This window comes from Protomyctophum parallelum (genome assembly GCF_964188405.1).
Source record: "Protomyctophum parallelum genome assembly, chromosome: 2".
NCBI lineage: Eukaryota > Metazoa > Chordata > Actinopteri > Myctophiformes > Myctophidae > Protomyctophum > Protomyctophum parallelum.
Genome location: NC_139699.1, coordinates 60,610,470 through 60,637,763, shown reverse-complemented (window position 1 = coordinate 60,637,763; position 27,294 = coordinate 60,610,470). Strand labels below are relative to the sequence as shown.

General features: G+C 43.8%; 1 protein-coding gene across 3 annotated transcripts in view; it reads right to left on the bottom strand.

The window, feature by feature from the left end:
* The window catches only part of rhpn2 (rhophilin, Rho GTPase binding protein 2), a 53,022-nt gene extending 28,626 nt beyond the window's left edge, over positions 1–24,396 (bottom strand). For all 3 annotated transcript variants that reach the window (XM_083793266.1, XM_083793267.1, XM_083793268.1), the window contains exons 1-3: positions 24,145–24,396; positions 11,693–11,808; positions 3,005–3,133 (exon numbers count right to left, since the gene is read on the bottom strand). In XM_083793266.1, the coding sequence (XP_083649392.1) occupies positions 3,005–3,133; positions 11,693–11,808; positions 24,145–24,207 (308 nt within the window). In that variant the 5' untranslated portion in view covers positions 24,208–24,396. The remainder of the gene's footprint in view (positions 1–3,004; positions 3,134–11,692; positions 11,809–24,144) is intronic.
* Between the last annotated feature and the right edge of the window lie 2,898 nt (positions 24,397–27,294).

The following is a 27,294-nucleotide window of genomic DNA, read 5'->3' as shown; positions in this document are numbered from 1 at the left end:
CTGCTCACGGACCGTCATGTTGCGTTCACGCGGGCCAACGCAAAGACACAGTCTACCATTCATTGTCAATGGAAGCCAGCGACGTGATGATGCAAAGACGCAATAATGCATCATGTAGCTGCTCCAAAAGCAACAACGCCGCAAATAATGCTGTGATCTTTGCGTCTGCCCGTGTGAACGCAGCATTTAAGGGCCTTTCAAACGGGAAGCGAGGAACGCACACACGTTGTTGTTGCCTGGATCAACGAGAGGTCTGGATACAGGTCTTCTCAAGAGGGGGGCGCGACAACGCAAGCGTAAAGAAACAGAATCCAGACTGTGGTGAGTCGCGGGCGTGTGCACGAAACGAGGAAATGAACTATAGGCAGGTTAAATCGCTTCACGTTTGAAAGGCCCTCTAGTCTCTCTGGAGAAGAGTGTCAGATGAAAGACTACAAAGGTGAGGCTTGTTTGGGTTATTTCACAGAATGACCCTCTATGTGAGCTTCCATAGCAACCAGCCACCCAGCCCGCCCCTCCAGTGTTGTTGCCACATGTTGTCATGGATAACATGGTCTCAAGTGTGTGTTTCTTCTAGGGCTGACCTCGATTAGTCGTGGTCAACTCAAAAAGACAACTTCTTTCCTCTTTTGTTTGTTTTTACTTTGAAATTGGTTGTGGTACAGGTAAGTACAGTTGTAAGGTATAGGTATTAGTTGTAGGTTAGGTTGAAAACCTTAAACAGAGAAAGACAAAAAACAAAATACAAGCTGTCATTAACTATGTAAGGTCATAATCAAAAACAATAACTGAAATGCACTCATTTCACTTCAATAACCATAGTTGCATCAGTAACCTACAGCACTGAATCACTAGTCACTTCAGTAATCTAAATAAACAGGTTGTTTTAACTCATATTTCTTCCATATTCAATTAAAGATCATCACATCAACTTAGCAAGCCTATATGCAACTTAAATCAAACTATTATAGCTAATTATAGCAGTTAAATTTGGCCTATAAAAAGGCAAATATTTACATACTGTAACTCAATTGAACCTACAGGACCACATGTGACGGTCAATTGCAACCAACTACCACATGTGACAGAGGCACATGTGTCCTTGCTATACATCACACACTCACATAAACAACACCTGAAAGGTGAGATGAAGACTGCTATTGTTTATTTTAGATTATATGGAGAATGATTCACCCCTGTCGGTTTCTTCACGCGCAAAGAAAACGGACATTCCAGTTCTCAACTAACATACCTCTCTACTTTATCATCACGTTGTCTGTCACTAATCACACACACAGACTCAAAGGCCTCTGCCCTGCCATGCCTGCCTGAACTATCCATGAATGTGTATGCATGTGTAATGTATCGGAGCATATTTGTGCACATGCGTGTCCTCTATGTATGCATATTCCTGATGTATCAATTTCCTTTGTGTAGCCTGTGTGTGTGTGTGTGTGTGTGTGTGTGTGTTACAGGGAACTGAGCATTATTAAAGCTCAGTTTCCTGTTCTATGATCCTCACCAAGCAGTGCTTTCATAGTAAAATGAGAAAGTAAATAAAATCAGTTACATTCATTTCTTATCATAGAGTCTTCTTAGGTAATATTCTTTCATTACAGCCACACTGTCTCCACACAGAAAACACACACACACAGGTTTGCCCTCTGCCTGAATACCCCTGTTTTCTTTTAGCCATTTTTGGGGATAGGGGTAGCTGAAAGTGGTGATACACTTCCACTGCTGATGAATAGTGAAGAGAAGACACAGGCTTGTGCTTGCAGGACCATTGTGGGACATTGTGTGTTCTAATACTAATTAAATATCATCACGCGGGCCAAAGATAATTCAAGCACTGGGCTGGTTTGGCCCCCGGGCCTTGAGTTTGACAGACTCAGAGTAATGTATTACTTGGTGTACTACTGTATAGTAGTATGTAGTAGCAGCCGTGGTGGTAGTAATAGTGGCAGTAATAGCAGTAGCAGCATCAACTACTTTTACCTGTACTATTGCTATTACAGCTGCTAGTGTAGTGGTAATAGTAATAAACGTAGTACTATTATTACCAGCTGCGAAGCAGGCTGGTCTACTTTCTATGAGGTTGGTAGTGGCAACTAATCATTTCATTGGCTGCCTTAGTCACCCATTTTTCTGATTGGCTGCCTCGTGTCTAGGCAACCAGACACTTTTTTGCCTTTAGCCGACCTCTCAGCCAATGGGATAGCATTGCATTGCAGCCAGCAAGTTGCAACAACAACCCACAAGTTGCAACAACAACCCACTTATATCTGCAGAATCTGCAATTCTGCAGATATAATAACGCAGATGGTAATTATGACTATGTCATCAATTCTTGTTATACTATGCGTTCTGGTACACCTCCACAGAGTGTTATGGTTCTTATGGTGCTTACTGTGCGTTCTGGTACACCTCCACAGAGTGTTATGGTTCTTACTATGCGTTCTGGTACACCTCCACAGAGTGTTATGGTTCTTACTATGCGTTCTGGTACACCTCCACAGAGTGTTATGGTTCTTATGGTTCTTACTGTGCGTTCTGGTACACCTCCACAGAGTGTTATGGTTCTTATGGTTCTTACTATGCGTTCTGGTACACCTCCACAGAGTGTTATGGTTCTTATGGTTCTTACTGTGCGTTCTGGTACACCTCCACAGAGTGTTATGGTTCTTATGGTTCTTACTATGCGTTCTGGTACACCTCCACAGAGTGTTATGGTTCTTATGGTTCTTACTGTGCATTCTGGTACACCTCCACAGAGTGTTATGGTTCTTATGGTTCTTACTGTGTGTTCTGTTACACCTCCACAGAGTGTTATGGTTCTTATGGTTCTTACTGTGCATTCTGGTACACCTCCACAGAGTGTTATGGTTCTTATGGTGCTTACTGTGCGTTCTGGTACACCTCCACAGAGTGTTATGGTTCTTATGGTTCTTACTGTGCATTCTGGTACACCTCCACAGAGTGTTATGGTTCTTATGGTTCTTACTGTGCATTCTGGTACACCTCCACAGAGCTGTTGAGTCCCTCCAGTTGCTCCATGAGGAGCTGCAGGTTGGAGTTGACGTAGCTCAGCTCCAGGCCCACCATCTCACGGACCTTGTTGTTGTGCGTCGCCCTGCAGGGAGACGGGGAAAAAAGACGTTAACGTCCGTCGTGACAAAACACGGAACACTGACATGTAAACTGTAAGACGGAGAGAGAGATCGATTGGGAGACGACACCACCAACTACTAGACATGTTGGGAAAGAAGATATGCAATAAGCATACAGAGGATAGCAGGTGGACAGGCTCAAATACTGTGTGTGTGTGTGTGTGTGTGTGTGTGTGTGTGTGTGTGTGTGTGTGTGTGTGTGTGTGTGTGTGTGTGTGTGTGTGTGTCCTAAAGACAATGTTGTTGCCTTGCAAAGGCGATAAGCATTCTCAAAGGTGTGTGTGCGTGTGTGTGTGTGTGTGTGTGTGTGTGTGTGTGTGTTTAAATAAATAAATATTGGAGTTGTCTCCCAGCTCTAACAACCCTGTTAAGGAACATGACCTGACATGAAACGGTTTGCCGTAATGACAATGTTGTTGCCCTGCAAAGCAGAGATAAGAACATTCAAAAAGGTGTGTGTGCCTGCGCGGGCATGCTTTTGTGTGTGTGCTATAAGTAATGGGTGGTTCCTTGACACACACACACACACACACACACAATCTGTCACCCGATCTTATTGTCTATATCTCACTGCAAACACACCACCTATCAACACATTGTGTCACCGCCGCACAGACTCGCACTACCAGCTAAAAGCACATGACCACTTCCATGGCACGCCGTCTGTCCCTTTTTATCCATCTCCATAAATGGTGCATTTTTTATTTTAATCAGTAGTATTTAGTAACGCTAATGTGCTTGATTATCGCCACAAAGCGTGGGAAACTATGGCAGAATTATATTAAGTACCGGTAGTTCAATGTGTTCACATTTTGTCCTTGTCCTATTGACACAAATATGTTATTTTGCCCTTCTTGTGAAATGCCTTAGAAGTCTGAAAATTCCAAGACGCTTCTGTATGCTGGCCTGACATTTATTGTATTTATTGTTATGGCTACAGCTTGGCTCCGTGGCGCGAGCCTCTCTTATCCATGTAAATATATATTTCCCCATCGCTGCCGTTAGACAGAGAACTACGTCACCACCTGTGCTTAAAACCCTAGCATCCATGTTCAATCTGGGGCTAACATTTAACGAAGACGGCTGATCTGCAAGCTCACAAATGTGTCGCAACTTGAGGCATTGTGAGTTTGTAGATCATCCATTTTCAGCCAAGTTCTTTAGTGTTGAACAAAAACAGGAGGGAGTCAAGTTTAGAGCCCTTGGGAATCCGGTCAACTATGTACAGGTTTATATGGTCAAATGAATGCACTTCTATAATACCATGCATTAAATCACCACCTAAGTCTGCGTCTTCATTTGCCCCAACAATTCCTCCACATCACCAAAGCACCAATATGGTAAATACATATTTTTGAGTGGTGCAACCACTCCTACAACCAGCAATGTCCGTGTTCACCCATGTGTTCACCTATGTATGTACGTGGTCATGAGCACCAGTATGAGTACCAGTAGGGGCGCTGTTGTGCCATGCAGAAACAGAGAGAGAGAGAGAGACAGTGCTGCACTGTTGCCTGCTAATGAGAGAGAGAGAGGAGGGGGGAGAGAGAGAGGGGAGTTGCACCACTCGGTTCACACGGGTGTGATTTTTGTTATAGGTTTCACTCCCTCACCCTCCTCAGTGGAAACATGTGACATGTCATATTGTCGTAACAAACAATCACATCACAATGGAGCCCATTATGCTATCTGTTGGCAGCAGGAGACATTTGTGCGTGCGCGCGCACGCACGCACGCACGCACATGCATGTGTGCTTTTTACTCTTAGCTGGTTCCTCATATGAAGGAGTAACCAGCTCAGTGGCCTCGTGGTGACTGGTTAAGAGTGTCCGCCCTGGGACAGGGAGGTCGACCCCCGGCCGGGGACCCAATGCCTCCCTGCTTGGCACTCTGACTCAGCATCAAGGATTGGATCGGGGGAAAGTCCCTGCAGTGACATACGTGTCCAGGGGGTGTACTTGTACATCAAGCTGCCTCCCGCTACTGGCAAATTAATTTCTAAATAATTTACAATATCGGACTGACAGTCACACATAAACAATGTCTACCCCATCTGAAGCATGATTATTATACCTTTAAGAAGAAAGGGTATGTGTTGTGGTTCGCCTTTAAAACGATATAAAAATACACCTGCCAGTGTTCCTCAAACACATGGATTGTGGTCTGAAAGACATACGGGCTGGAAGAGAAATACACACACACTACATCTGCTCCTGCCTTCACCCAAGGAGTGTACGGTGCGTGTGTGTGTGTGTGCGTGCGTGAGTGAGTGTGCGAGAGAGAGGGTCGACACAGGAATGTAGGAGTCTGAATGATGACTGTTGGTTGAGCTCCTCAGATAGCCATAATAGAAAACAGACATTTTTCAGGTGAAGAGAAGAGAGAAGCGAACTCTCTCTCTCTGGTGGAGCCATGTAGTCAGAGAGCCACACACACTGACGACAGACAGATTTCCTTCTCTCCTTCTTCATTCACACCTCATTGCATGTTTGTACAGTAACTAGTTGGACCTGTCGTAACTTTTGATGTACCAACATAGAATATACAACCACGGATAAATGTGTAACTAAAGTTGAACCGGCGGAGACAGAAGGAGGACGCTCGCGCGTGTGTGTGTGTGTGTGTGCGTGTGTGACAGTGTTGCAGTGAGACTGGGTCTGTCACTCTAAAGGCATGTGTCCAGGCCTGCTGTTGTTCCACTTGTAGCTGCCCAGCCAGTTCACCCACATACCGACTGCACTGCTCTCTTTACAGTCTGACTAAACCTCCTCTTGAATGTAAATCTCAAAGAAAGATGTATAAACAATGATATTTTGTGAAAGCTGACATGTTTATACTTGATACTAGTTTGTCCTCCTGGGGCACTAGTTCCGGCAGTGGCAACCACTTGATCTCAAAGATCATGCAACAAAGTAATAGACCCATGATGAAAACAAAGTAATGCAACCCCCACTATCATGATATGATAATGTCCTGTAGTAGGCCTACTATCTATCTCTGAATGATAGCCAACGCCATGCAAATGGTGTTCTCTACTTGACTAGACTAGAATGACGCATTTCTCACATTTCTCAGAGAGATCGGATCGGGAAAAATCGGTATGTCTCAAAATCAGATGATCGGAATCGGACCGGGAGCAAAAAAAATGGGCCACTGTATGAACGAACAGGAAGTGCATGGATCCTTTCCCGTTTCTCAGCATTTCCTTGTTTGACTGTGCGTGCATGCACAGGTGTTAACGAATGCCGGAGCGATGATTCCATGACTTATGTGTACAGCTTATGTGTACAGTTTATCAGATAACCCTCTCACGGGATTAACGCATCAGAGTGCATTTCCCTGTGTAGTGCATGTTGAAATGAAACCGTTTAAATGCAGGTTTAAAAGTAACCTCATCTCCCCATACCGTCTTCTACCTTCGTCTGCTGTGCATTAAGCTGTCGGCTCACGCATAACCATAAAACACATCGTTAAAATGACAGTCCACAAGTGACCCAAAAACACAAAATCATGACCTAGTTCACAGCCCATCTCAAGCCACATTTCGAAACGGTTGGCTTGAAATCCGCTTTGTTAAAATATAGTGTTCAAACTAGCGTTCAATTGTCTATTCAGATTAGTTTTTATTAGAGGAATGTGTTTTTGAGAACTCTGAATACTGAAGAAAAATCACAAAATATACACAAACTGGACTAAAACTGTAACAACAAGAATGATTCAGTCATATAACTGCCAGGTGCAGAAAGCTCTCCTTCATGAACATGTATAATCAGTGTGTGCGCTGCAGCCTCAGCTCACGGCTTCATGTCGCGGCGTTCAGAGCATGGGTTTCATGCCGTTCAGACTATGGGTTTCATGGGCAAGTCTCCTATTGGCTTAGAGGCAGCCTAGAGACGACCATGACATCAGTGTCCACAACGGTCGCTACTAGCACCTGACAAAAAAATGAAATAAAAAGAGTAGGTAAAAAGTAAGAGAGGAGGAGAAGCAGACAGGCCAGGGGCAGACAGGGGCTGATTAAAGTTGACCCATGGCTCATAGCAGGCCACTTCCCCCCCCTTACAGACAGAGGCCAGACTGCCTCAGGGACCACAAGAGGAAGTCATCATGGTCTCCTACTAGGACTTGAACCACTTTCAACCTGCCGACTGACTGCAGCCCTTTTATTGGGCAAGTCCATTATAGGCAAAAATGTCAGTCAGAGCCATTTCTAAAAAAAAGGGCAAACTCACACAACTGATCATTGTGAGCTCATAGATAGACTAATCTCACAGTGCAACACCACTGTATGACTAAGTATAACACAATACAGAGCAGCTGGTGGTGAAAATGACAAATACTGACCAATAGTCCAACGGTTACGTTCCAGCCAGAGTGTAGAGCAGGAGAGTGGCGATACGCTTTGATCTCGCCGCAAAGCTCTGCGGGTGCGCAAGGAGCCGAAGCACCCGCTGGCAAAATAATAAGCCAATATCAATATGCAGTATATGCGCCACCCACTGAAATTAAGACTGAATTTCCCTTCCCCCTGGTCATGTTGTCATGCACGTAGTCACGTACCTTTACGGGGGGTGGTGGGGGGGCGCTTGGGCCAAGATAGGTGTTGGGCCGCCAAACTTGGGCATTGAAATGCTAATAAGGTGGCTTTTGTTCTGCTGCCAGGTAGAGAGTATAAATGTTGCATACAGTACAGTACAGTGCCCGCTGCCGCCACACCGACTCTGCACGTAGCTGCCGAGGCTACAGCACTATCAGCGCCAACACAACGGCTCTTTTAAGAGCTAATAGCAGCCAGCAGCCCGGGGGGGGGCGCAAGCCACGGCGCAAATATGCCCGAAAATATCAACCCATCTGGAAAGAGACATTTACCGGGATCAGGAGACTAAAGACATATTTGCGAGTCACAATGGGACAAGCAAGACTCAATCACCTTGTTGGGACTGGGGAGCACTCACTAACGTTATACAAAGATGACGTCCCTGCTATGGGCTATACAGTTTCAAACATTGGAACTATTCCATTGAGATAGAATGAGCACTTCCGCATTCCATTGCTACAATGGGAGTCAACGCTAGCTAAATGTACATCATTTTCGTTTTGATTGTATTGCTGTATTGTTGTATTGTTCTTTCTGCTTTGGCAATGTAAACGTATGTTTTCTCATGCCAATAAAGCCCTTTGAATTGAATTGAATTGTCTTTCAAGGCATGGGTTCAACCCCCCCTCCCCTCCCCCTCCCCCACTCCTGGAAGCCTGCAGCTCACTGGCAAGAATAGCCCCCCCCCTTCCCCCACAAACACACACACACACACACCTCCCCCTGCCTCTATTAAGTGGGCACACATGCGCACACACACGTGCCAAGGACTTGATGCTTCTGCTGGCATGACAACTAATAACACAGTAACCATGGGAGCATGGTAGCAGGCAGAGAGGCCTGGAGGTGTGGTGTGTTTATCACAAGCCTGCACAGCACGGCGCTCGCGTGCGAACCGCCCACCGTTGGTAAACACATTTCACTGATAGAGGACCGAGGTATTATATTGGTATGAATTATACTGAAGACATTCAACTGGTGGTTTAACGCATTCCTCCCCTAAGACTACTTGAGGTACAGTAGAGCAGACCGGCCACTCTACAGAGAGAGAAGGAAATAGTCACCAGGCCTGAGCTGGCCTGCTTTTTAAACGGTAACAAAACCCTGTAATGGCAGCTTGTCTCTGGTCACTCACACCACTAATGGAAAGCACTGAAAGTTGAAGGTCATGCATTATATGACTCGATCAATATCCAAAGTCAAAGTCGTACGATTAGTCACACACGTTAGCGTGTGACGCATCTCTCTCTGCATTGGGTCCCATTTTTACAGCATTTGGTGTGACCCGGCCGGGGATCGAACCCCCGACCTCCCAGTTTCAGGGCAGACACTCTAACCACAAGGCCACTGTCTGGTTAGACTGATCGACCTACCTGTATTATATCCATTATATAATACACTGCTCATCAGCAGCATCGTTGCTCAAGGGCACATAGCAGGACAGCAGACCATGGGCTGCGTGGGCAATGAGCTCGCAATTATCTAAAATAACTGCAGGAGGGGTATGTAATGATCGTGACAGGCCTAAGCATGGCGTCATCGTCACAAGGAGAATAATGTCATCATCACAAAGGAGCAATTAGTGTCTGTCATCATCACCTCAAAACGCACAAAATGGTGTCTTCATGTTCACACTGCACAATCGCATGCGTGCACACACATAACGTGTGTATGTCAGGTTGTGTGTGCGCGTGTGTGCGTGTGAAGAATGCCGTTTCCCGCGCCGCTCAGATCTTATCTTCCGTGTTGTTTTGTGCTCAGCGAGTCCTTCCTGATGAGGCCTGGACTGAGACGTCCCATGATCTCTGACAGATGACAGAAGCTGAGCTAAAGTGACAGTACAGTATGTGAATGGTGAGGCACAGCCGTCTACGGTCTATGAATGGAGGGAGGGAGGGGTGATGACTGAGAATGACACTACATGTAGCTTTAATAGCTGCCTGAGGCCATGGTGTAATGAAACTATAACAATGTGTACTTGTGCATGCGATTCTGAGCACACGCATTTTGTGTCTCCAAGCCGGTTCATGCATTAAAATCTAAATGTTGCAAATGCCATTTTGATGGGAGAACATGAGACGTGTACCCCCCCCACCCCCACCCCCCCGGGACGTCCCACCCTGATAAGCAGTTGGAGTGTAGGAGTTGAGACATTCCATTTTGGTTTGACTTCCACAGATAAGATAAATATTGTGAAAATAGCAGATCAAGCTCACAAAGCCTTGCAAGCTTGATCTCCCCCCCCCCCCCCCCCTCTTTCATAAATTAGTCGACTATTTGGCCAATGATTGACCAGTTTTTATAGTATAGTTTGTTGTTTACTTTTGATGCAGTAAAGATCTTAAAAAAAAAGGTCTTAAAAGTCCTTAACTGGTCTATTGTCTATAATATATTGTGACTGTGTTTTGAACCACTTCTGTAATCTGCATACTAACGACCCAGTTAGTTTCTCACCGGGTGTGATAAACCTTTATCTTATCAGTACAGTAGCACTCTTTGTGAACTGAACATAAAAGGCATTGTTTGTGTATCATGAGCATAAAAGGCCTGGGGTTTATACAGTATAATCACATTCTAGAATGACTCGTCGTATCGTCATGCAAAGTACATTTGATAGGAGTCTCCGCCATGCCCGCGTTAGTTTAAATTATTAAACCGTTGTCATGTTAAAGTACTCAGTGCTGCTACTGTTACTACTGCTAGTTTGCTATTCTGCTAATTAAGTGTTCCTCGTCGACTCGGATCCCCGGGGGAAGGCTGGTTGTCACAGTAGTGCACTATTCTATCAGTGCCAGGTCTAACGATTAGACCGTTTCAAATTCTACCACATTACAAGGAAAGTACTGAATTTACAGTATATGATCCTTATGGTATGTTTAAACTATGGATTCACATGATGTTGGCTGGTTTTGTTTCCCCAATTCTGAATTCCCATGTTTAATATCGCACCATAATGTGATAAGAACTGTGTTCCAAAAAACGGAGTGATGTCAGGTCTTCTGCACTCGTCATTAAATATGACAAGAATAACTACATGATTTCCAGTACTTTGTGTGGAGGTCAGACGTTTGATAGAGATAGATCATAATGTTCAGACGACAGCAAACGAGACAGCGGACAGATTAATTAACGAAGCAGCAGATGTGAGAATGACAGATTAATTCACAAAACAGCAGCCGTGAAACTGACATTAATAAACAAGTCTCACAATTTAAGAGTAAGACAGACATGATGTATTATTAGCAATGAGTGAGTGAGCACCGAGTGTAGAAGAAAAGGATTGCATGTTTGTTCTGATCTTGTTCTCATGTAATGATCTTGTGTTGTAGAGGGCACAGATTACACAGCACAATTCATCCACTTGAGACCGACAGGCACAGTCGGAACACCAATTAAAGTAGCAGTGTTGTTTTTGGCAGCAAATTTTGATTTTAGTTTTAGTCATAGACTCTTGAATAGTTTTCATTTAGTTTTAGTCACATTTTAGTCACCTAAATCTACAATTCATTTAGTCGAACAAAATGTATTTTGGCGGGCCTTGATGCAGTTTCTTTCTTCACTTTTTCAGCATGCAACTAATGACTTACACTGAATCTCTTGTCCACTAGTGCCTTCACTGCCTTCCTAACATTTTAGTCTAGTTTTTATTTGTTGATGAAATTGAAATTTTTGAAAAATCTTGAAAATGTGGTGCAAATCTTTGAATATATATTTTTTCAGAGCAAACCTTTTTAACTCAAATCCTTGCTTCTGGGGGGGGGGGGGGGGGGTCCCTGGAACAACATATTTTCAGATGAGGGTCCTTGACATGAAAAAGGTGGAGCACCACTGACATAGAAACATAGGGTTTTCCATAAAACCGTCAGGATATAGAAGACTATTTTTTTTAGAATGGGCCTCAGGTCTAAAATGGGTTTGGACTTACTTGAGGAGGTTCTCAGCTCCCGCTCTCATCCTCATCTGCTTGATGATCTGCTGGTTGAGGCTGGCTCTCTTGTTCTGTAGCTTACTGCGACCCGTCTGCGCCAGCGGATTACAGCCCTGCACGGACACAACACGAGACACACAGGACATTTAAGGGAGAGAACTGAGCAAGTGGAAGTGGGGTGGGGGGGTTGTCAACATAAATACAGACAGCCGAGCCGTGCATATGAGAAATGGTGACATTAATATAAAGCATTATTTCTCTGCTGTCAGGAAGAAACCACCCGAACTCCAAAATGTTCATTTTCCAGGAAATTAAGAATATAAATTCAGGAAATCAGGGAAAAATAAACCTTATATTTGTATTGGTATTGTGACTTTATTGTCAATTACTTGCATGATAGAGGTGGTGGAGCTAGTCGCTTACCCCATTTAGGCCTGACCTCGAAATTAAAAAAAGATCTTCTAAATCCTCCAGTTTTATGAAATAAATATTTTCACGATAAAAAAGAAAGCAGACCTACAAGCTCGTTACGCGCCACTCAGTGGCGCGCTATGAGCTTGTAGATCTGTAGAATAAGAGACAAAATGTATTTGGACGAAAACACCTCGTATGAAGGTTGCAGACTGGTCAGGAGGTGTTCTTGTACAAAGGGCATAGCACACTACATCAGTCAGTAACTGATAAATAATAAGCTCACAGTTAATAAGTTCAGTTAATAAGTTCTCATGAAAATGTGGAATAATTGCCTATGCTCAAGGGCATGTGGAATAAGTGCCTATTGATGCGTCGTTGTTATCGTGCGAGAGTTATCAGATGCAATAAACAGTCTGTAAACATAAGTCATGGAATCATAAGATCTGGCATATTTTAATGATTGCCCGGGATACTTATCCCAAAATCAATGGTCATGTGATATGCATATGAACAGCAAAGACATAGATGAAAGCAAATACGACCTGTTGCATCACAAATCAAATCAGTCCATCGGTCGGGGCGCCCCCTTGAAGCGCAGGCCAGACTGTCTGTCCTGGAGAATTCTGACGTGTCTCTACTTTTTCAGACGCTATATAGAAATCTTTCTGTCTCTCTGTGACCTTGCTCGAGCACAGCTAGGGTGCACACACACTCTTATAAGTAATGGTAACTGCTTAAAAGGTCTACTTTATCCCAACACTATGCTCAAGGGCATTTCAACAGGCCCAACAGTGACCTCAGTACGTGTAACTTATTCATACAGTAATGCAGATGTCTACTCCTTTCTTTGTACTTTTTATTTAACAACACTTAAACCCTATATACTTTGACATTTGACAGCTCTATGGTGGGACCAAATTAGTATTTTCCTCTACATCAAATCTAGATTTTGCCATGTACACAGAATGTCCTATTGTCCTCGCCCCACCCCAGAATAGGGATGCTAGGATTCTTGTGGTTAGTAATGTACTGTAACTACAATCAAAGGAAGCTTGTACAAGATATATTATCGACACACTCCTTTAGACCTGGTAGTCATGTAATAATATAAAGATCAACTTGAACAGTAGTGGTTCGTGTTCATTCTCCTCTGTAATAGGAGGAGATGAGCAGTCCTATCCTCAGACTAGTGGCTATCCATGGATCTATTCTACCTACATCTGCCTCTCCCTCTATCAACCCATTGCATGTCCTTGTGCTATCACAAAAACAGTAGCCCTGCCTCCCTGTGTCAACACGTATATAGTCATACAGATACAAGCGCACAGGCACGCACACACAGAACACAATTTCCGTTCCGTTTCTTGGGAAGGAAATTCAAGTTTATTTGCACTGCATTTCTGCATGCTTGAAACACATGCACACACATTTCCCTGTGTGTGTGTGTGTGTGTGTGTGTGTGTGTGTGTGTGTTTGTTTGTGTGTGTGTGTGTGTGTGTGTGTGTGTGTGTGTGTGTGTGTGTGTGTGTTTAAATAAATAAATCTTGGAGTTGTCTCCCAGCTCTAACAACCCTGTTAAGGCACATGACCCGACATGAAACAGTTTACTGTCCGACTGATCTAACACACATGTTAAGTCATTTAGCTGACCCTCTTACGCAGTGTCCTCATGTCTCTCTCCTGTCAGTGTGTCCTCATCTCTCTCTCCTGTCAGTGTCCTCATGTCTCTCTCCTGTCAGCTAATCTCCAGCACCATTGGCTTGATTGGCAGAGAAACTGTGCACACAAACTCCCTGGACGCCAGAGCAGAACCAGTAAATCCAAGACGGATCTGTCCAATTCTTTCATATTCTATTCTACCCCGATTGGCGATTCGGCGAATTCCAAACATTGCTGGCCCACAATGACCTATACCTGACCCAGCCGGAGACCTGTGATCTGAGGAGCACTTTTTCTAGTTAGTATCCTCAAGCCACACTGAAGAAGGCAGACTTGCTCTGCAAATTAAACGTATATATTTTTTTATTGTGCTCTTTTCCGATGCTACGTACATGTGCGGTGATGATGTTTTCATCCTCAACCACCATAACATTACGTCGCCTGGCATCGGGCCAATATCCAAGCTCTACCCATTGGAGTGGAAGGACCTAGTCATGCTGAACCAGTCCAGTGTTTGACCAGGCTTCATTAGAGCAGAGCACAAAGGCAGTGCAGTCATCACCTCATCATCATCACCATCACCACCAGGAAGAAACACAATGCTGGCCCGGGGCTCACAACACTTCAAATATGTCCAAACCCAGTCGCCTTCCCTCCTTCCCCTAGATACAGTAATACAGTACCAATAATAAGCCCCCAACAATAGAATAAACATCACTTATTTTATTGGAAACATCCAACAAGCAGTGCAATGGTCAGAGACACAAAACTAAAAAGGCACAGAGAAGCAGCCTTTATGGTTCCAAAAGCCTGCCTGTGAACCTTTTTAGCATTGCCTTTAACTAGGTCATATTATGAATCCATTGTTTATTCTTGTCTATTCTTAATTTATTTTTTCTCCATGAATGTTTTTTATTTTTTATATATATATTTTTTTTTTTATCCCACGATTTTGTAACCCATTTTCACCCCTGTGTCAATCATCTAATGTGATCCTGTGATGTGACACCAACCTAGTCCCCATATATGGGGGACAAGGGGAGAGCAACGGACTTGAACTCATGCTTCCTTCATGCCTGAGTGTCCAAGTTGCTCCTTTACACCCGACAGGGGGGAGTTTCCCTGGTTGGACGTAGCGTGTGGAAGGAACACGTTATTCCAACCAGTTCCTTTCCCCTCCATCAGGCGCCCTGGCTGGCCAGGGGGAGGCAGTTTAGTGACCAGGATTACTGCATGTTTTTTGTGAGGGTACCTACCCTAGGGGACACGGGGAGAACATGCAAACTCCACACAGAAAGGCCCTTTCGCCAACCCCGCCTTCGGGTATGGGCACTGATGACGCGGAGGAGGAAACACGCCGCCAGCACCCACAGCGTCCCGAGCGGGAATCGAACCCAGGACCTTCTAGCTGTGAGGCGACAGCACTGCCAACTGTGGTCCATGAATGTTTTTAATGATTTTTTTCTATTTCAATCTGTTAAGCACATCGGGTTGCACTTGCTGTATGAAATGTTCTAAATATTTGATTGATTGATTCATTGATAGTGGGTCAGACAAAGATGTGAAGATGATTTTAGACAGCACGACAATAGAGACAAGATACCGTCGTTTTCAGGCAGAAACTTTGTATCTCTATATTTTTACCAGCGGCTTGTAAAGCGCTGGTCAATGAAAGCCCATGAAAACTAGACGACAGATCGACATGCTAGTCTGACGAGTAGTTCTGATTGGCTGCCTCATCTCTACGCAACCAGACCCTTTTCATGCCATCGTCTAAACGGTCGCGCGAGCGGCGTCACCGCCGCCGAATTATATAGGCTAACTAATTTCAGCAAAACAGTGCGTAGACCTGCATGAGAGCTGAGCATACCCGCTGGTTTAACAGTAACACATTCGAGTCTCAGTCAACTCACTGTAACCGCGGACCCCCACGCAGACTACCGCGGACATCCCACGCCGACCTCCACAGGGACCCCGGTTGGACCTGCCAATCCGCGGACCCCCGCGATTGACACATATGAGATGTTCTTTAATATCTGCCAAGCTAATGTCAACACTACAACCGACAGCTGTGCGTGAGGTGCGACATATAATGGTTTGGAGAATGTGCTACCTGAGAGTGTACAAATACAACCATATGGACCAGTCCATTTGTACAGTCTCAGAGTTTATTGTTATAAAAGCGTCCTTTGATTCCATTTCTAGTAGGCTAAGGCTACACTGTCACAGTTCCGGTTGTTGTTAACTTGTTTCCACACACACATAAATACAGATACACAAATATTTACATTTAATTTCATGTAGGTCTGCTATTTTTGAAAAACCTTGAAAATATGGCGCAAATCTTTGAATATATATTCTTTCAGAGCAAACGTCTTTCTTTTTTTTTTTTTTTTGTGCGGCTTACGCCTTTTATTGATTTTTGAAGGGACAGACAGTAGGCTGACAGGAAACGGGAGAGAGATGGGGGGATGACATGCAGTAAAGGCCGTGTCGGGTCCGGGAGTCGAACCCGCGGCACACTGCGACTGGATTACCAGTCCGGTGCCCAGACCGTTACGCTACGGCCTGGGCCAGAGCAAACGTCTTTAACTAAAATCTTTGCTTCTTGGAGGGGGGTCCCTGGAACAACATGTTTTGAGATGGGGGTCGGCAGCCAAATACATATAATTCTAGGGGTCCTTGACATGAAATAGTTTGAGCACCACTGACATAGAAACATAGGCCTTTTCAGAAAACTGTCAGGATTTAGAAGGTATTTGTAGAATCGTCCTCAGGTCAAAATGGGTTAAGTTGGCAGCAAGAATAGCTCACAATGTGCTGTATTATGAGTTATGTTATGAGCTTGTAGATGTGCTATGGGAGACCAGGATGAAGTCTGTCTGAGGGTTTTATAAATATTTAACCAATGCAAAGAAGAGCTTGCTTGTGTGACTAAATAATAATAACTACACTGGATCCCTGAAACAGGTTATTTTCCTGAAGAAATAATCTGGACCTACAAGATTTCCACTTACGTACAGTAAGAAGAGGACGTAAGAAGGTTTTTGTTAATAAATGAAGACAAGCCTGTCAGCCACTCTAGTCTCCTGAACGAAACAGGGCCTCCCCTCTGTCCAGGATGTCTAGCATAGCCAACAACACCTCGTAAAGAATATGCACGGGCCACGGCAATGATTCATGGGGTCGGTCAGTTACATAACTGGCGATTAGGGAATGGCAGTAAGCCAGATAGAGGCTAACCTCACCCTGCTCCAACCACGGGCCAGTTATGGCAGCACAATACCCACTCGCCACTCCCTGCTCTATCAAAAAGACAGTATTTTTAAGTGAACAAAAGCAATAGAGAGATTGCGCCCACTGATGTTGTGGTGACTCAGGAACTGCATATTCAGACCCACTGTGTACTTGGCTAAGCGTAGGACTGTGAGGAAATACCTCCAGGGTCTATTTTCACCACGTCTCCCCTACACTAGTGTCCCCCTCTTAGCTTTCCTTCTCTGTCCGTCTACCTTTCAGCTTCCCTATGGTCTGTCTTCCTCTCAGCTTACCTGTACTCTCCGTTTTCCTCTCAGCTTTTCTACCGTGTCTCCCTCGCAGCTATCCTACCGTCTGCCTGCCAGTCCTCCTCCTGTCTGTCTGCCAGGCAGCTAGCTTAGCATTCCTAGTTTCTTTGCTCTGCTAGTTCATGTCTCCCTCTCAACTCTCCCAGACTAGTGTCTATACAAAGAAACAGTCAAGCAAGGTGAAGAGGACTGCTCCCATTTAAAACGCAATAGCAATAGAGAGATTGCGCCCACTGATGTTGTGGTGACTCAGGAACTGCATATTCAGACCCACTGTGTACTTGGCTAAGCGTAGGACTGTGAGGAAATACCTCCAGGGTCTATTTTCACCACGTCTCCCCTACACTAGTGTCCCCCTCTTAGCTTTCCTTCTCTGTCCGTCTACCTTTCAGCTTCCCTATGGTCTGTCTTCCTCTCAGCTTACCTGTACTCTCCGTTTTCCTCTCAGCTTTTCTACCGTGTCTCCCTCGCAGCTATCCTACCGTCTGCCTGCCAGTCCTCCTCCTGTCTGTCTGCCAGGCAGCTAGCTTAGCATTCCTAGTTTCTTTGCTCTGCTAGTTCATGTCTCCCTCTCAACTCTCCCAGACTAGTGTCTATACAAAGAAACAGTCAAGCAAGGTGAAGAGGACTGCTCCCATTTAAAACCCAAAGAAAGAAATGAGACAGACAGTTTGTTGGTGACCTCTTGCCTCTGTGTTACTATAGCAGCAGAGAGCGAGAGAGAGAGAGAGAGAGAGAGAGAGAGAGAGAGAGAGGTTGTCAGTAGTCCAGAGCACATGCTGTTGATTTGTCTGTGTGGTTTGGTTTGGGTGAAGGACAGGCTTTGGGGCTGATTTCTACTACGTCAATGGGCTCCCTGAGACCAACGGCTGGAGCACGAGAAGAAGAGAAACATGCCGATTCGGCTGTTTTCCTGCTGTGGTTTTTCCGTGTGGTAGTGAGCCAGGGGCTGGCAGAGACCCGTTTGGGAAGGGGGGGGTTGTCAAGGGGGCCGATCCCTGCTTCATCTGGACACCAGGACGCTGGCTTTACCCCATACCAAAAATAAATATGGGATTATGGGCCATACATTTCAGAAATAAACTAAGAAATAGATTTTTTTTGACAGGGGCAAAATGTATCTACTGTAAGTATAATGTGTGGAAAATATACTTCCAGGGCTCAAACGTAATTTCAAATGTGCTTTCTGGACATTTTCTTTATTTGAAATATGTTGTATGCAGGCTTACAGCACAATGCAGAGAAGTAAAGTGAGAGAAACAGAGAGAGAAAGAGACGAGGATAAAGAGATGAATCTCGCTGGATTCAACCCACACAATTTGTTTTACGACTTCACTAGAGGGATGTGCACCTGGTGGTTTATTAGGATGAAACCAAATTCCCAAATATGCTGAATTAAGGAGGCGGGAGGTTTAGAGGTTTATTGGCATTTGATTCATTGGTTCATAAATGTGTTCATAGAATTGTGATATCACTTTGGACTTTGGTCAGACTTGTACTGTAAAGCTCATGTGAGACAGTTAACATTTAAACGTTTTGGCATTTGGCACCCTTACTTAAACGATGGACATTATTTCTACTGAGAGAGCAGGTGGGCGGTAGCTCAAGAAAGGACAGGAAGGATGACTGTAGCGAGAATCAAATGTGTGACTCAGTTACAGGACAGCACAGCCCCTCTAAGTAAAGTTAATTATTCACAGACTCTGCTTAAAGCCTCAATCCATAAATTGTTGTATGTCCTATTGTCCTTTTATGTCCTCTCAACAAAGAGGGCTAATTGCAACTGTAACACCTGGGATTCGAACCTGGGTCTCCGGTGCGGGAAACCAAATATCTAACACTCATCAAAGAGGGAATCCTCCCTTGGCCATCGGAGATATTCGCCTTATGAGCTTCAGGCAGGGCCAATAGTGGGGAGGGAGACCACCTCCAGCCACTGCAGATGCTAGTTATATTTTATATTAACTACCATACGTATTGTTTAAGAATTAAATGTTAATCGTTATTCCCGTACTGCAGCTTTAACCACGCCAAACCGCTGCAATTCTTTTTCACTGGCAGTGAGACAGGGAGGGAGAGGAAGGGGGAAAGGTCCTTGGTTCCATTTGGCTTAAAAATTGACAAAACAGTTTCCAGATCACAAATCTGTTTAACATTTAGAAAATCATGAGAGCATCGTACTCATTGACCCTGTGGCTTAAAAAGAATACTAGAGAGGGAGAGATGGCGAGAAGACAGAAAGAAAGAATAGGGTGGATACTGACTCGCTTTTCATCCATGGACAAAATGAATATTAGAGAAAGTATGTGTGTGTGTGTGTGTGTGTGTGTGTGTGTGTGTGTGTGTGTGTGTGTGTGTGTGTGTGTGTGTGTGTGTGTGTGTGTGTGTGTGTGTGTGTGTGTGTGTGTGTGAGAGAGATAGGAAACGGGGTGATGGAGGTGCTGAACTTTGGCCTCACTCTCTCGTTGGCTCTCTGTAGATCTCTGTGTGTCTGGCATATGTAGCTGCAGTGTTTATACAGACAGGAAATGGAGACAAAAGCATGGATCCAGACAGGGTTCAGAATGGTAAACCTGTCCTGGGGCTGGGGAGGGGTGGGCTTGGCCTAACAAAACAGAGACCCTTTAAACTCCAGACTCATCTACAACACACACACACAAGCACGAACTGACAGCACAGTGCTCTGCTGCAGTCCCACACAAGCCGTGAATGAACACAGTATTGACAGTACACACACACACACACACACACACACACACACACACACACACACACACACACACACACACGGTGACGGTACAATCATTAGATAACAGCTATTTCCCCACCAGGCTTAGGTTGAGAAGGTTGCCATTTCAAATCTCTAACTTCCCTAGATCAGCTGCGAAAACCAACCTCCATCGCATCCGTCTCTTTTTCACAGAGGTACTACTGTCAGTGTGAGCCCTCGTGCAAGACTGTGGTATTCAGCTATAAAGGCAGATCAGCTATAAAACTGGGAGGTCGGGGTTCGATACCCAGCCGGGTCATACCAAAGACTGTAAAAATGGGACCCAATGCCTCCCTGCTTGACACTCGGCATCAAAGGGTTGGATTGGGGAGTCAAATCTACTAATCTGGCTGCGGCCCAAGAGAGAGATGGGTCAAATGCGGAGAACAAATTTCACTGCGGTAACACGTGTGACAAATGCAAATCGTATGACTTTGACTTTTTGATCCCAGGTGAGAATGTGAAGCAGGAGGTTGTGGCTACGATGAAAGAGCATTTGTTTTAGAGAACACCCGTAGCATTCAACAGATGCATGGTTACTTACGGTCAACAAAACCAAACAATAATGGCATCCAGATACCAAAGTCTGCCAAGTCAAACATGAACTCTTTTTGGCTCAAGAATGTTTTTTCTTTGTCATGTCAACGAAAATTACATCAATATGATCTGCCTGCATCCACACCAGCAGTACATTCGACATGACAGGAAATCAACTTCAAGTCACCAGTAGAGCTGTCAAGGCCACTTTTATAGAAGTGGTTTGGTCTCTCTCTTATAGTCCAGGCTGTGCCATGAGGGGAATACGCAAATTGACCACTGCACCGCACAATTTGCATAATGAATATGCCTATAGGCGTCATATTCCATAAAACAAATAAAAGCAACATAAATTAACCCCGTCTTCTCGTAAAGGAAGGTGAACCGAGAGGAACTTTCCACTGAACAAACCCAAGCTTCTCTGTGGAAACGACTGGCATCATGAACCAGGCTCAACCACCCGGTTAACCATTAAAGTTTTGAGTCATCTGAAGATTTCTGCTATTAATGTTCTGTTTGTGCGTTAAAAAAATATAGGAATGTCACTGATCTTCTTGGTTCCAAAAAGGTGACATGAAAACTAATGATTGGTCAGAGCTTTGACTAAAGCATTGTTTAGCACTCTCCTACAGTGTTGATTTCGTCGACTAAAACTAAGATGAAAAATGTCCGTCGACTACCTTTTTTCACTGACGAAACTAAATGGAAACTAAATGAAAACTAAGCTATGATGACTAAAACTGAGACTAAATATACTGACAATTTCGTCAACAAATAAAAACTAGACTAAAATGTTAGGAAGGGACTAGTGGACAAGAGATCCAGTATAAGACATTTTACACTTGGTTGCATGCTGAAGTGTAAAATCAGTCATTACACCATCGAGGCCCACCAAAATACATTTTAGTCGACTAAATCACCTGTAAATGTTGTCTACTAAAATCTTATGACATTTAGTCGACTAAAACTAAACTAACACTAAAACATTCCAGGTGACTAAAATGTGACTAAAACTATGTGAAAACTATTCACTCAAATCAACACTGGACTAAAGCATTGTTTAGCACTCTCCTACGCAGAGGGTTGGAGTGACCACTCAGTCAGAGGGGTAGGCCTACTATCTGCTAGTGGGAAAGCAAAGCTAGTCGAGTCTGTCAAGTCAAGCCTGTCCCACGCAAGTGGAAATGCATATTACAAACCAACTCAAAAATGCACACATGCATCCACCCAAAGAATGAGAGGAGATTGAGGGGGGGCGTGGGGTGAGACCGTGGGGGGGGGGTTAATTGGCTAACTTCCACAACACCCAAAGATAAGATGTGTTACCAATGTCAGACATACAGTACATACAATGTCATGTTTAGTACCGGTAGTAGGACAACATTCTCTAAATAGCTTATCTGATACACTTGTCCACTGATACTGACTGACATGATGCTATATAGTTTCCAGCAACGACTCGTCATAGATCTCTGATCTATTATACTAATAGTGATATATAAATATATAAATAAAATCATGACATGGCCAGCTAGACACCCAATTAAAATAGAAACCTCATTGATTGTATAAATGCGTATGTGGCTTAATTAAATTACCTTGCTTGGCTGTTATGCATCCATGGTTCTGTGCGCCGTCAGTGCACATGCTTGAAACTTGATTGTTTGATAGAAAGTCCAGACAATAAAATCTTTCCTTCTGTTATGGCCCAAGTAAACCGAGCAAATCTGCATCATTAAAGTAGTATAATAGCATGGTAAAGTAACTGTTTAGGCTACAAGCTCACCATGTCACTCTAGCAAAGTGATTGATCTGTCTCTCCTAGGGTCCTACTTGCCCCACAACAAGGATGCGGGCTGGAAGGGACAAAATATGCCCCTTTTGGGATATTTTGCGGGGCCCTATTAATGGCCTGACACGACCCCCCGACCACTGCACACACACACACACACACCGGCATCTGGTACCGACAGCCCTGCCTTCTCTTTCTCCTTAATGATTTCCTCTTTCCCTGTCGTTGAAATGACACATAAGTAGTATACTCTCTCACCGTGTGTGTGTGTGTGTGTGTGTGTGTGTGTGTGTGTGTGTGTGTGTGTGAGAGAGAGAGAGAGAGATCCTTGATTTTTTGTTCCACTTTTGCTTTGGCAATGTAAACGTATGTTTTCTCATACCAATAAAGCTCATTTGAATTGAAATTGAATTGAGAAGCAGCCCAAGACAAGTCTACCATTCAAGCTCAACTTATTGCATCTCATCCTCTGAGCCTCTAAGAACATAAATGTATATACTCTGTGTGTGTCGACTAGGCTACTAGAGCATTACATTACCTAACTGTCTAACCAGCTGGTCATGCTGCAGACAGTAAAACTGTCCAAAAGAACAGCATCAGCAGGCAGACAGAAAAAAGTTACAAAGAATACATACAGCATTAAAAATGCAGACAAGAATCAATGGCTACGTAGCATTGTAGTGCCATAGTTAGTCAGAAGCAGTGCAGGCCAGGGCTGGGCAAGAGTCGACAAAGGCATCCTATTCCTAATGTTGGCAATAGTAACTCAATGCCTTTGGATTCCTTTCCTTTGCGGTTAATCCAATTACACTGTCACACATGGAGTATCTTTATAAAGCATTAAAAAAAAAAAGAACAGATATATTTTTGAAATTACACATTACAGGATAACATGGCATTGTGTTCAAATGTCGTAATTGAATCATAAAACATTTTTTTTTAAAGTCAATTAATATCATAATTAAATATTTGCAAAAAGCTTTATGATATTTGCAACAAGTTGATTAGTCGTTACTAACTTACTATGTAGGTAGGTTATATAAAATCAACTGGCAAAAAGAAAAACTCTTTGAGTTTTGTTGGCAGCTGATCACCAAAACAACTTAAAACAAAGTGGAAGAACAGGTTTCCCAAAGAGAGAATCGGTTCTTTCACACGCTAATATCAAAACACGCTGATAAGGCATCGAAGACGCTGTTAAATAAAAAATAACACGTTTGAGGATAGCCTAACAGTGAATGAAGGGATGGATATTAAATACTTTCAACGTTAATATCACTGATAGGCCTATGTCGCTATCAGAGACGTAGTACGTCATCTCTCACAACACACACACGCACACACACACACACACACACAGTATTCACGAAATGAAATGTTCAACAAGTAGGCTATTTATGAATAGATCTACTAGGCCTACTGTGTTCAAGTTTACGCACGGTCGCATGTACAGTAAATTATATGCATGTGAAATTGTGAATAAAGTAAAGAGCCGTTTAGTAGGCCTATTACTACTGGGAACGCTTTTGTATTGCTCTCATGACTCATGCACGGCTACAGGTAAAAAAGTAAAACTGAAACATATTTAACCAACTTTTCTTCTGTATTTCAGGAATACACACACACACACACACTTCCTAGTACTTATTATTTCCAGCATGGAGGATATTACCGGTACATTCCATTGAATGTATAATATACTCCAACTCACCTTTTTGAAGTACTTCTCTCCGCCTCGGTCTTTGACACTGTTTGGTAACAGGGTGTCCGTCATATTGCTGCCTGTTCTGCTGCCCACGGCGAAAAACTCCAAAAGTCTAGAAGTTTTTCTAGTGAATCTCAGAGGAAAAAAAGCCGGAGCGAATTCCTTCCGAATACGAACTTTGATAATGGTCCCTGCTGTTGTTCTTCAACAGGTGTGTGTGGTGGAAGGACCGTGGTGTGTCGAACCTCTCCTCTCTGTGGTCTGAAACACATCTGATTCTGAGATGAGACTGAGAGAGAGAGGCTCAGCTCAGTGTTAAGCCCCTCCCATTTCACTGGCGCTGTAATGTTTAGGGGTGTCTCTCTCTCTCTCTCTCTCTCTCTCTCTCTCTCTCTCTCTCTCTCTCTCTCTCTCTCTCTCTCTCTCTCTCTCTCTCTCTCTCTCTCTCTCTCACAGTAACTTGTACAATTTTGAGGTATTTGTAATTTACTTGAGTAATTCCAATGTCCAATACTCCACGGCCACTACAGAGACAAATATTGTACTTTTACTCCACTAAATTATTTAAGAACTTGTTACTATAGTTACCAGGCAAGTACGACACCCTGACCTTGTACCCCAAAGGGCGAGGTCGCGTGCACGCATCTGTCTGGGAGTGCATGACAGCATACTGCTGGGCGAGCGCTGGTGCTTTGGCATGGGGTCTCAGATCAACATATGGAATGAATTCTGTACTGGCCATATACAGTATGGAGCGTGGCGTTGAGAACCCCTGTCAGTTAACATATAGACAATGAGTATGTTTTTCCACAATTCTCAGTAAGTAATACCATATTTATACCATAAAACCAATAAACCTCAAATATGTAAACTCAATGCATTGTCATATTTTTGCTGCTCTTTCAGCAGATCCAGTTAATATTTAATAGACATTCACAGGCACACACCCTCAGAGGCAAATCCACACACATACCGATACTCTGTATATACACAGTATCACACGTAATCACTACGTATGTTGCACACACACATTTGCACAATCATAATTTTAAACAACACAGTATCATCGGCTGGTCTTGACCCATTCAGGACGGGAACCCCTTTTGGTGTTTCAAGCATCATGTTATACTTTAGCTATTGAAAAATAGCAGCTTGTAGATCTGCTATTTTTTGAAAAATCGTGAAAATGTGGCGCAAATATTTGAATATATATTCTTTCACAGTGACCGTTTTTAACTCAAATATTAGCTTCTGGGGGGGTCCCTGGAGCATCATATTTTCAGATGGGGGTCCACAGCCAAATACAGATGAGATAATTCTGGGGGTCCTTGACATGAAAAAGGTTGATCACCACCAACATAGAAACATGAGGTTTTTCAGAAAACTGTTAGGATTTAGAAGACATTTGTAGAATCAGTTCTCAGGTCTAAACAGGTTAACAAAACCCTCAGGTAGAAGTCAAACACATGATATCTGTGACTGTCTGGACTGGTGCTTTTATCCAGAGAGACTCACGGATGAGCCGAGACGGCTTCAGTGCCTTGCTCAAAAGTTGACAGGACACATGCTAAAGTTGTTGGACTATGTGCATAACGCCGCTCAACTCAGCTAACCTTGTAGTCATCATCAAGTATGACAGCAGATCTCTCTATCTGGCAGCTCACGCAAGCACACACACACACGCAGACACACCCACACCCCCACGCATGCACGCACGCACGCACGCACAAACAAATTAAATGTCTGTAGTGATACTGTTCCTTATCATAACACTGGAATTGACTGTCCACTGTGGCTCTGATGCTTGCACCATGTACTACTGGTTGATTGCAAAGTTGCTGAACTCAGTACTAAAACTTTTCCCACTGTTGGACTTGAAAGTCACTCTGCATCGTGTGTAAATTAAAGATAGATTAGCCGTAACGTAGCGGTCTGGTTGGTGCATGGCCTGCTAATTAAAGGATACTCCTGTCCTGGCCACAAGTGTCTCTGGTTGCCTGGCAACGAGTGTGTAATGTCAAGAGCTGAGGGGCTGTTTCAGGACTGCTGCAGCTTTGTTGTGTTCTTATTGCATGTGATATTGTGATGCTGATGCCTGCTCTGTGATTGTGTTAATTGTAGGGTGAGTCTTTGCTGGCAATGTGGGTTATTTCCCAACCTGTCAGTCAAATACTTATGTGGTTTAGATTGTGTGTTACTGGAACCGGATGAGGCAGAATTATTATATGTTGAAAAACACACATCATGAAACTATCGTGTTTAAGGCACACACGCAATATGTGTGTAAATGCTTCTTTTTCATATCATTATTATTATTTGATTGTTTATAGTTCCAGTACTTGTCTGGCAGTCCTGAGCCTGTTTATGGGAAAGGGACCACATGCAGTTGGGTCACAGGGAGCTGGCCAATACCGCCACAGCACAGCTCCTCTGGAACTAATTAGGATTAAGGCTTGTGTTAAAAGGCACATTCATGGCACTTGTTGATGGAGGTGAGGAAGAGAAAGCCATAATACCGGTACTGAGTTTCAAATCCATCAAATATTGGCACAGGTAGTTGCTTCCTTGGTGAATTTCTGCACTCGGCCTACTATAAAAAATTAAGATGTTTTTATGAGTGTGCTCACTGTGCTGTGCATTGTTTTATGATTTTATTGCATAGCTACAACCAAATTGTTCATATTTGGTATAAACAGAGCACTGACCTTATCTTGTGAAAGTCTGTACAGCTGCCAACTAACAGACTGTGTAGAATAGCTATAGCTAATCAAACAGGCTGGGTTGGTCAACATTCTGTTTCTGTGTCACTGTCCTGTCTTTCAGTTCAGTGTGCCATCAGACTGTTGAACAAACTACGCTAAGCCCGTCAGGCTGTCGCCCTGTCGTCCTGACGACACACAGGATTATCTTTATGTGTATATAGGCCTGTATACAGTATGTATGACTGCTGGCGTGCCCTGCTGTTGCTGCACTCAGTGGTGGAAAGCAACTTTGTATACATTTCCTCGAGTCCTGTGTGTGTGTGTGTGTGTGTGTGTGTGTGTGTGTGTGTGTGTGTGTGTGTGTGTGTGTGTGTGTGTGTGTGTGTGTGTGTGTGTGTGTGTGTGTGTGTGTGTGTGTGTGTGTGTACATTCTATTCCTTGTTGTGTCCCAGTG